General features: G+C 38.4%; 1 protein-coding gene across 1 annotated transcript in view; it reads right to left on the minus strand.

Moving 5' to 3' along the window:
- Positions 1–12,214, minus strand: part of CNTN1 (contactin 1) — a 252,034-nt gene that overhangs the window by 12,598 nt on the left and 227,222 nt on the right. Inside the window, exons 21-23 of the mRNA XM_075059056.1 lie at positions 10,735–10,921; positions 9,150–9,262; positions 7,855–8,011 (exon numbers count right to left, since the gene is read on the minus strand). Of these exons, the coding sequence (XP_074915157.1) occupies positions 7,855–8,011; positions 9,150–9,262; positions 10,735–10,921 (457 nt within the window). The remainder of the gene's footprint in view (positions 1–7,854; positions 8,012–9,149; positions 9,263–10,734; positions 10,922–12,214) is intronic.

The raw sequence follows: 12,214 nt of genomic DNA on the forward strand, positions 1-12,214 counted from the left end.
CTCTTAAGAGCGAGGTTTCATCAAAAGGTGTGTTACAGCAGACGTCTAACCTAGGTCTTCTGAATCACTCTCCTCACCAAGAAGAAAAGGAGTCTGGCTAGGTTAGGTGCATAAAACTGAGAGGTATGAGTACACCACCACCCCAAGGCACCCATAAAAAGTGAGATAGATCGTTAACCACTGAACTGAAAAATACCACAAGGATTTGAATAAGGCAGTTCCACGTCTTGCTACTGAAAATTAAAACACGTAAGAATTGTCATGACTAGAAAGTATTCCCTTCTTCATTCCTTCACCCCTGTGATCATGTCTGCAATCCTCTCTAGATTATTAAGGGGAAAAAAGTAATGAGAAGACTCTTCCAAAGATTATTTTAAATCACTCTAAACACTACTTGGCTGGCTTTGATTTCTCAAAGCAATTAAAAATACTGTATAAATATAGTTCAATAGTTAAATGTCCTACCAAGAGGTGAAAGCAGAATATGCATTTGTATTAAATTAAATCATTATGCATCAAAGGGATTACACTATTAAAGCAAAATACTAATCTTGGCATTCAGTCTATGAGCTATGTGATTTTTTCTGGGCTATTTTTGCTATGTTGCTACATTTAAGCATAAGAGAGTTAAATAACTATCTTTTGGATTTTTTCCATCTTCTAATGGTAGAGTACAATGAATATAAAATACCAAGCATTTTGTTTAATAAAAGGGAAGGAGTACAGTGTTCCTGTGCTGGTGTAATAAGAACACTGAAAGTACCTGTACGATATGTCTCAACGATTGGATAAATTAATGGAGTAGTTCAGCCAAACTGAATTTCAGTGTGAGACCTTTAATTCATTGATGAATTGATGGTCCTACTGAAACAGTGGCAATCAAAATCTTGCTGAATTTTTAAGAGGTATTTCCGACTGCACAGTGAACCAACGTTTATTTTTCTTTTTCTCCTTAAACATTTTAAAAGTCAGTCATTGTTTGGTGGGTAACATTCAAGCTGCTGAAAACAGTAAAGAAAGTATTTAAGGGTTTCAGAAGAAGAAAATAATTCTTTGTCCATCAACTAAATATTATTCAGGCATTTCCTAGTCCACTTTCCTGAAGCTGGGAGCATAGGGTCAGCTTTAGTGAGTCTGACCAAAGGCCTCTCTAGCTCAGGACACTGACTCCAACAGTGGTCTGTAACAGATGCAGTGGAAAGGAAAAAAAAAAATCGTACCATGCAGAATGTGACTTTCCTCTCATATTCTTTCCCACTTGCGTCAAAGTAGTTCCTGAGCTACTTCGTCGCTTCTGTTCAGTAGCTCCTGAGTCAAAGGCTGAATACAGGACACAGTTTTAAATGAGGGCTGATAGACCAAGCCTCTATTTATAACTTTGTCCTGCACAACATCCTGTCACAGGAAGGTCCACGGTTTAATTCTGTGCCATGCAAAAGAGTGTAACTTGGATAGTTTTCTATCTGCTGCCTGCTAATTTGACTGAGTACTGTCATTCTTGCAATGCGAAGAAAAGCGAATAATCTTTTCCTACTTACCTCTTGCAATTACCAAATTGTTCATGACTACCCTACTCTAGCTGAAGACTCCTTGCCTCTCTCACACACCTCACCCAGAATTCACTCCAGAGCTGTGTTACCTTCACTGATTTTCCCTGTACTTTTACAGTATCTTTCTTCAGTATCTTTTAGTATCTTCAGTATCTTTACTTTCCGTTCTCCAACAAGAACGTATGTTTTCCATGACAGTCACACCTTCCTACAGCATTCTTGCAAGCTTGGGGATAGCCCGCAAAATCTCCCAACATCTAACAAGTTAAAACACGTAACAAAGTGTAGGAAGTTGCCATAGATTTCCTTTTTGCTAATGTTTAAAGGCACTGCGGAGTTCTCATGCCTTCATGTGACCATGCAATAGCCGTCAGTGGGGATTCTGCAGGCAGTTCCCAAGCTCCCGCAGACGGGCACGTGGCAACTCGGACCGAAGATGAAAGCAGGGGGAAGCAACACGGTTCTTTTCAAGACAGTGGCCTTTTTCTTTTTTCTGATGGATAGCAACTACAGTTTCTCGTCTGGTCAGTATTTTCTGATAATGAGCAACATATCCTGCTCTTGTTTTGCATGATATTGTTCTCTTAAACCTCTGTTGTGTTCCAAGCATGTACGCACACATCCAGTTTCTAGCTACAGAGCCTGTCAACAACCACAGCACAGCTTAGTTAGAAGCCTTATAGCTAAAAACGAAATTTTGTCGTATTCACACTTTGTGTGTATCCAGGCTTTCCCATATAAATAAACACAAATGACAAAATAAACAGCATTGGGATCATCATAGGATAATGCAGACTAAGAAAATGTAACTAGATATGAAAACATTTCTGCAGTCTGTCCTACTGTTGAGTTTGGATATAAGAAAAAGAAAAGAAACTGCAATTAAGGAGAATATGGCTTTTCAAGAAAATGTTTGTTCTAGCACTGAATACATTGTAATGCACAGAACTGTCAAACCTTAGTTGTCAAAGTAAGGCTTGGAAGGAGGCAGCACCAATAAATCAGAACTGTGATGAAATGAAATGTGATGGTGAAGGAAAATCAAGAGATATACCAGAGAACCTAATATGTTTTTTAGGCAGATTTATGTACCAGGTTAGAGGGTATTCTGAGTATTTTCTACTTAAGTTTCAAGCCATGAGACAACAGCAAATGCACTGTAAAAAATACTGTTCTTTTAGAGGAGAGCTCTTTTGGAAATGTATTTTTAGTTCAGTAGAAGCTTTTTGCTACATTCTTGTCACAGATGAATAGTAAGTTCCAAGATCAGTAAGGGAGGACTGTCATGCCAGTTACAGGACTGTTTTCATCAGCATTCCTTATGAATTTTACCTGTGTTCTCCTCTTTTCTTATTACTACAGCCATCTTTGCAACAGATGGACGTTTTCAAATTAAGATCAAAAGATTTTGATCATACCACATGAAAAGTGAATGATCACCTGATTTACTTGATACTAATATATGCAATAAATATTAATGTCCCCTTTATATAATAATAAAAAAATTAAAAGATAAAATAATTAAAATGTTTGTATGAGTTACTACAGGCAAAAATTTTGCATTTTCCTTTGAAAAAGCTATGCTTCAAAGTAAATACTTTTTCAGGATCCTAAAACATGCCTCTGGCAAATGGAATTCATATGTGTATATATATGTCTGCACTGAACACAGAGAAGCTGTAATTTTATTCTCTTGCTATAAGCATATACAATACATAAATTATGCTTTGTCCATATTTAAACTGAGACATTAACCTGATTTCATGTTTGAAGGTGAAGGGGCATGGTATCTTCCCTTTTTTCCAATATTTTCCCAAATCAGAAGTTACCCTCCCCTCTCCCCCCCGCCCCAAATGAAATTTTAAAATTTGAGCGCTTGATTCTATTTTTCCTTACTCTGGCATAAATCAATTGCATTGAGGCCAGTGCAGTTACACAAGTGAAGTGAGAAAAGAACCAAGCACCGTATGGTTTTAGTTCCTACTGATTGCAAGATTGTTTTGATTACATTAATACTAGCATTATGACAAAGCACGGCAATTCAAAAAGCATGCAAGAGACAAAAAAAAAAAATCTCAGCCTTTAAAATAGTTAATATATTTCAAAGAAAACCAATAAGCCTATTATTAGCTATTGAAACTCCTTTGGTTAAACAAGTAGTTCCAATCTTTGGCTGGTTGTGGTATCTCAAGAATGAATTTTAAATTGTGTAGCTCATTAATTTACTATAATGGGCTTGAAAAATATCCCCAAACCTCTAACTGTACAACAGGCACTAGCCAATAAAATACAAAAGTTCATGAATGTATTTTACACTGATTATAGCTGTATGCTGAAATGCAGCTCAGCAAATATACAGAAAGTGATTTTATGATAAGTATTTATATTTCAAGATCTTCAGTAAAAAGAAACGCATGTGAGATGGCTGTGTTTGGTAAACTTCCTTTATATCATTCTTAACTAAAACCGTGTATCCTGTAGGAAGCTGACTGGTTATATGAGAGCAAAGTTGCTGTAGGACATTTGCCTCCCTCTTCAGCATGTGACTCGGTTTTCTGTGAGAAGGAAGAGGATGAGGAAAACATAAAAGAAAGCTTCTCCCTTAGACAAGGGGTTGATCTAGAAAGAACATATATTTCTAGTTTCTTTTACATTTGACTTTCAAACGTAATTTTGTTAGTTAAAATGTGCTGTATTTTTAATACATAAGTTAAGACGTCAAGGACAGTTAGGGTTCCTGAACTAGATGTTCTTGTACTTAAACCTAATTCAGACCTAATTCAGCAAGTGCTAAGAATTGCTCAGAGTACATCTACAACAGGCTGCCAACATGGTAGCCGAGGACAGCAACAGCAGCCACACAAATCAAGGAAATGGTTTTGGTTTGCAAATAGGTGGAATTCATACACCTGAAATCTAGGCCAAAAGATGTCTTCTGGTGTCCTGTGTGGCCTCCAGCTGCTGATCCAGAAGACCTCAGGTCCCCTGTAGATCACGTCATGCCTGCCAGCATTGTGTGGATGTCCCTGGTAATTGAGGGCATCTCAAATGCCACAGGTTTTGTTTAAGCTTCTGAATTACACCCTAGATGACAACTGATTATAATGGGAGCTTAGACTTAACTCAGGTGTATTATGTAGATTACTTTGGATTTGAAACCCACTGAACAGCAGGAAAACATCAATCTGGAAGACAATAGTTTTTCTAGACATTCCTCTCTCTTCAGTACAGCCTTCCAGTTTGCTTAAGATGTGCTCATTCCTGGCCAGCACCCAGACTATCTTGAACCCCTGCCCTAGTTGCTTAATTCTCCCCATTGACTTAGGCAGGAAATTAATTTGGTTTGCAAACTCTGGAATCAGATGCCTAAAGGTCAGGTAAGGCAATGGTCCTCTTGCATTTGATAAGATGCCTTACGTTTTGCCTTAGCTATTATTTACATCTCTCTGTAAATATGTAAGTTCCATTTTGGCCGGTCAACCACCAGAACACACATTACTATCAAACTAGATCTTCTCTTCTTTGCAAGTGTCTGAGCAAAATCACCACTACTTGAAAGCTTCTCACCACTCTATCACCCTCCTTGTGCAATTATTCTAAACCCTGTCACACTACTATAAAATTTCCTTAAGAATAAAAATTAGCAGACATAATTTACCATGTGTAGGTGTTAAAACTACACTTCATCCTGCTCTTTGGAAAAAGCATAGTTTGAGCTGAGAAATAGCCTGAAATGCTTGCCCAATTCTCTGTATACTGTGTATTCCAAAGAGATTACCCTGACTTTTGTCTCCTTTTTCATCTCCTTTTCTAAACTGAATCCAGGGAATGCTGCCTCTACCTAGGCCACCAGAGGCACAGTCCTTCTCTGTCTAGCTGGGGTATCGTAGAAGTCGTGGCTGAAAACTTGTCTGCAGCGTGGAAGACAGAGCAACACAAAACTCTACAAATTAGCATTTGTAGAGTGCTAAGTCTCCCAGAGGTGCTCACTCCATACGGGCACACTTGGGGCAGGTCTTACTGGCAAGACTGATCAACGTTGGGGGGGTCAACATTGTACTGACATGATGGTTCTGCTTCCAGTCTGGGAAGTAATCAATCAGCTGCTACCTAAAGGGTCTTTGCACCACACTGATGCTAGATGGTAATGTATGTATGATACAAAGATGACCTAAGACATGTCCTAAAGATAGCAGTTGCTTCAGCTTTTTTGCAGCTCATAAAATATGTTAAAAGTGATTCCCCCAGAGTATGACAATATAACGCAACGTATGACAACTTTTGTAAAGTGGTTGACTTAGTACCCCAAGACATTCTCATAGAAAATGATACAGACGATTAACACAGTGTATGCTAAATGGATTAAGAATTCAGTCACTGGCAGATTTCAAAACACAATTATTGAAGAACGGTCACACTGAATTTCTAATGTAATTCCACAGTGAACAGCAGCAGACCGAATGCAATCCAATAATTTTCATCAAAACTAGAAGTAAACACGTAAGGAACTGTGTACATGAACCAAAATGGCAAAGTAGTAAAGAGTAATGACAACAACACATTCATATAGAAATCCAGAGAGCCTGAGAACTTAAGCCATTCAAACCAACTGTGCTTTGCCGTAGCCATTATACACCAAGGACAAAAACAGACACGCCACACAGATCAGGATGGGATTCTGTATCCTGGAGAGCAGGGATTCCAGGAAGGATTTAGAGCTGGTGTTGGACAAACAAGATGAACACCATTTTATAGCTCAGTGCAGGGAAATAAATGGCTAATGAAAGCCTTTCATGAATAATGTTGGGAGTAATAAGTGTAGGGTGGCGAAACTATCTCTGCAGACAGCAGAGTTGAAACAGTGCATATAGTTATAGTGTCTATGGTCCTAAAGGAATTCTCAGAAGTTGGAGAGATGAAGAGAAGAGGTATTGAAATTAGTTAAGATCTGAAGAAAATGTTATCATGGAGAAATTCAAGGCACTCAGTCTGTTTAGCATTTGATCAGTAACTTGACAGATATATATACACATTTCTTAATGAGGAGAACATATCAGGCACAAACAGACGCTTTAATCTAGACAAAAGCTATAAAAGGGAACAATGGCCAGACCCCCAAACAAAATAAATATAGAGAAAAAAATAGGAAAAAAAAATGTCAACAGTGCAGGTGATTAACCATGAGAACAAAATATCTGGCAAATGATGGATTCTCCACCTCTAGATTCCATTTGATCAAAAGTGGAATAGATGGTTCATACAAACAAAAATGGTGATACCCAAGAGTTCACACTAGGTGATATAAACTGTACGTATTACTGAAAACCAGCAGATTGGAGGTCCACTCCTTTAGGAGTGGGCAGCTTCTCTCACAGTACACAGAAAATATAGCCTTGGCATTGCTTTTTTTAAAAGACACAACAATGGTTGCACTGACTGTGTGACAGGAATACTGTTGATGTTTAATCCTTACTATTTCCCAAGTTCATTTCTTAATTAAAAAGACAAGAATACAATGCAAGTGTTTAAATCATAACCTTGGAAAGACACTATCCAAGTCCTTGATGTTTATTCCTATGTTCTACTTCATACACTGTGTGCGAAGGCACTACTTAAATTACAAGACTAACAGGAAAGAGATGTACAGACCATGCGTGAGCTCGTATTTAGCATCAAAACTGAGCACAAGTTGAATCAGCCTGAGCCATGCTCCCTTCCCCTCTTTACCAATCATCCAGACCACTCTAAAGTTGAGCATGTTGCATTTCTCATTGCTTGCTTACCTCTTTGTGTCACAGCTCCCCTCTTTCCCGAAAAATGGAACTCCCCTAGCAATTGGTCTGTGGATCACTGTGGACAACTCACTTTTCTCAGTTACTTTCCCCTTAGCAGCAGTTGACAAAGGAATGAGATACAGAGGCAACACGTGCTAGGAACTATAGGATTATTGCAAGCTGACGTCTTGAGCCTGAGGCCTGCCCCATGTAGTTATGCTTGTAGGACCCTACTAGAAGTGGCAGCCTAACTGGGGGCACCAGTAGAAACAGTCTGATATTTGGAAGATTGGAAGTGCTTCCAGGATTGAACTGGACTGCTGCTGAAGTGTCCTGTGTGCATTATCTGTCTTCAGAAATAAAATATTTTAAGATAAACTCTAATTCTCAGTGCAGTCGCTGCTGAAGAGCTACCTCTCAAATTTTGGATGGGAATGGTGTGCCCATCTCTGGATAGTGTGCAAGAGGAAAATATTCAGTCCAAGATTTCCAAGGAGTGTGGGAAAGGAGAAGGGAAGTTATCTGCTCACCTGAAATTTTTATTTGAGCTACTTCTCCATCTCCTCCTTCACTGTGTGCTCGGACCTCAACAACATATTCACCATCACTGGGGACTGGGACCTCTATTGTGTGCTTTCCAGTTGAAAACAACTTGCCTTCATGTTGTCCATCTGGTCTATAAAGTACCTAGAAAAGTCATAGTAAGTATAGTTATTGAAATGCTACATTTCCGTGAAAACACAGTTACATTATGTACAGTCTGTCAATGAAAAAGCATTAGGTTTTTATTTATATATGAAGTCAATATGTATCAAAACTTGGTGGCTGGTACTACTTTTCCCATTTTTACATATGGTGAATCTAGACAGGATGTTTCCTCATTGTTTTATCTATTATAAAACTATGCCACCTTTTGAAAAATAATTTCAGCCCTTACATTTGAAATAAGTAATTAAATGATAGAGGATAATAATACAGGGTGGCAAAAAGCATCAAATAAAAATCTGAGAACTCATCTGGGTTTTCTGACATAAAATTTATTACCATTTTCATAAATGAAACAATTATTAATTTTATTATTAACTCTCAATGATGTTAAACTATTGCAAATGTGATGGTATATGTCTCGTGGGGCCTTTAGAAAAGATCCCCACCCCTTCTGCAATCATCTCTGTGAAACACTGCCAGCAATTCCCAGGAAGCAGTTCAACTCTTCAAGCAAAATTTGAACATGTAAAATGTGATACTAGTTTTCTTACTGCCAAGCGAGCAGCAAAGTTAAACAGGAATTAATTTTTGAAGCTTTCTATACGCCCTATAGTTAGTATATAGACTTGCTCTAGTTATAGAGTAATTGCCTCTAACAAGGTTACATGTCCCTTCCCTTCCTGTACCTTCCCAGACTTTAAAGAACTCGTGTTCCAGGAACAGTGGCTCACACGGAGATGGGGAAGGAAAGCTGGACCAACGCATACAGGTATAAGGAAAAACCATTAAAGTGTACAATATTTTTAAGGGTTATTTTTAGCCAATAGACAATAAATGTAATCATGTGGGAAAACAGGTCGCTGCAGTCACTAAACTTTTACATAATATGGCTTACCACCCAAATGAATTTCAGTGCCCCACTGTTTTCTCATCATATTGACTAAGCCCGCTGGCTTTGCCCTAAGCCTACTGGATGTCTGTGATCTCTGAGCATGATCCCTTCATCTTTAGCATGCAACCGTCTTTAAGTCTGATTAGGTACAAAAATTCAATGCTGTCTATAGAATGCACCTCATGTAGCATACACAAAGACAAAAAAAACTTCCATAGATCATACTTTGTATCCTTCAACTGCAGACTCATTTGACATTGCCTTCACGTGATCCCAGGTGATGATGTACCTTGAACCAGATCTTACAGAACTGATAATTCTTGGGCGTTGGCTTGGAGCTGAAAAGCAACACATGTATAATGTACACATAAATGAGATTTCATAAACATTCAATGACATTTTTATTAAGACATGTAGAAATGTAAAAAGGGAAATTAGGCTGATCGTTACATGATTAAGGGATAGTCTCCTTCCTGGAATGAACTGCTACAGCTCCAGCCAGGCAATTTTGGATGGCTTGTGCAGTGGCTGCTTTGTGGGTTTGCCTTTCTGTGTTGCCAGAATGGAAGTGGCCAACATTACCCTTCGCTATGTTGCTGACCATGTGTGTTTGCTGGCATGCAACTATGTTCAGAACCTCCCAGAAATGTGGCTTAAGTCATATTTATTCATTGAGCTTAAATATTTAATTAACCATTTAAAGGTATTTCTACAGCATTTAACTTAGTAGAAACAGGAGTACCCCACTGCAGAAACCATTAATTGTATTTCGCACAATAAGCTTATAAAACGGAGTCTTATGCAACACAAATGAACCCCTGAAATCCTCAAATTAGTTGTACATATTTTTAGCCCATATAAGTGTGTTTTAAACACACAAGATATATTAATTGAACACTGCTCAGCATGTGTCAGTGCTAGGTATCATCATTAAGTCAGGAGCTATATTCAGAAATCTATTATGGCGTGTGATTCAGATCACCCACTTTTCAAGGGTGCCTGATCCTGGCTCCCCCTCCTGTTAATGAAATGAAAATGGCAATTGGTCACTTTTTAATCATCAGAATACAATCCTTCTCGCTATGGATTAAACAGAAAGACAGTGTATAGCTGCCTAAGTAATGGCTGGTCTGAATTGTTCATCATTTGGAATATCATGTCTAGCTTTGGGCCTCCCAGTACTAGAAAGACTCTGGTAATCTGGAGTGAGTTCAGCAGAGGGCCACCGACCCGATGGGGAGCTGGAGCACTTGCCCTGTGAAGGGTGGGTGAGACAACTGGGCTTGTCCACCCTGGAGAAGAGACTGCCTTGGAGGGACCCAAGAACCTCCTGTCTGTTCTTACAGGGCGGTTATCAAGAAAAAGGATCCAGGCTCTTCAAAGTGGTATGGCAGGAGGACGAGTGACAAAAGGCACAAATTTGATTAAAAGAGACTCAGACCAGATGGTCAGAAAAAGTCAGGCAGTGGAACAGGTGTCCCAGAGAGGTTGTGCAGTCTCTATTCTTGGAGGTTTTCAAGGTCCAACTGGACAAAGCCCTGAGCAACCTGATCTGAGCTTGTAGCTGACCCTCCTAGGAGCCTAAAATCTTAGTCTCCTTACAGCCTTTTGTAAGATAGCCACGTTGTACATGGCAACAAAAGAGAGGAAGGAGAGCCTTAGTAGAAATTTTCAAAGAACCAATACCACATAAAGGGAGTACGTGGGGTATATGAATGAGAAGCCACATGTGAAAACATGATTGACATGACGCAACATGCAGTAATGAAGTACATGACATTATGCTCAGCCTAATGCTCCATTTACTTACGTGCTTTCCTGGTAATGATATCAATGGTTCTACTGGGAGGTCCATAGCCTGCACTATTGAAGGCAGAAACATCTACATGGTAGCGAGTATTAGGCTTCAGGTTTTCCAATTTGGTTGAATATTCTTGATTGCTTACTTGTACCCGCTGTGCAGCTGCTTCTTTATCATGAGCAGCCCAGTAACGAATCTGTAAGCAAGCAAATTGAAGGATTAAATTTAACATATTTAGTCATAAAGAAAGTTTATAAAAAATGATGTATGCTGGGTACTTCTATACTCTATACTCTGGGTAATAAGTGAGCTAAAAGAAACTAACAGCAATAGCACGGAATTCCTTCTGCAGGCTGTGATTTTAACCAAGTTATACATTAACATAAAGAAATAGAAAGAAAATCAGATTTTACTATGAAACCTTTTCTCACAGTGGTTTAACTTGTTCTCAGCTAAGTCATTAGAAGTCTGGGAGGTGGATAATGCCTTCAAAGAACAAGACTATTTTCTTGTTGCTGTTTCGCTTGAGCATTTTACTCTGAACTTTAATATTGTTTTCCTACACTACAGTATAGACTAAACTCTGCTAATGTTTTTGCAATATTTTGTTTAAAATGTCTTACAAATTTAATCCTTTTGTACTTCTATCTAGGGAATGAGAAGTATTCGGTCATGTCATCTGTATGTGCAGGTCTAGATACATGTACTTAACCATTTTCTAAAGTTCTTTGGCTAAATTCAATCAGATATCATAGTACAATATGACATTTGTCCAAGTAGATGAGAAAGAACATGAAAATGCTTAAGCGATGGGAAAAGCATCAATGTAAGCTTGTAATATCTTAAAATCCAAAGTCAAGTAACTGTACATAGAAATTCTGTGAGGTTTTTTTTTCCCAAGAAATTGTTCCATTCTGCTTTAATTCATTACGCATTACAAAGCACCAGTTTAAAAGAGAGTAATTCCTATGGAGTGATGCCATTCCATAGGGTCCATCACATACGCAGGGTCCTATTCTGCATGGTCTTGTGAGATGCAAATGAGAGTAAAACACTGTCAGTCTCTGGGTTTTGTCTGGTTTATAACCATTTGCATAAGACTAAATTACTGCACTAACCTGAAAGAGTGGAAAGTCATGCCTATTACATTTTGGATTTGAGTGGTTTTACTCTCAGCATTTCTGCTTGGCTTCTGCCTGTCTCCATAATCATTTTTGGGTATGCTACATGAGGATCTTTTAAAATTTTTTAGGAAGAAGTTAATGTTGTTGGTAATTTCAGGTTCTAAGAAAAATCTTGCTTTGTGAGATTTGACTGGTGACATCAGGTATCCTGTTATTTTATCTTTTAAATAGCACCAGCTTTAATCTTCTGTTCTGCTGACATTAGTTTTCCTTAGGAACCTCACTTAAGGAATAGATTAGGAGAGGAGATAGTTTGTCAAGGTGTTAATATCACAGTTCTCCTCTTTACAAATTATGGGTACAAC

Source organism: Buteo buteo, chromosome 28 (genome assembly GCF_964188355.1).
Source record: "Buteo buteo chromosome 28, bButBut1.hap1.1, whole genome shotgun sequence".
Classification (NCBI taxonomy): Eukaryota; Metazoa; Chordata; class Aves; order Accipitriformes; family Accipitridae; genus Buteo; species Buteo buteo.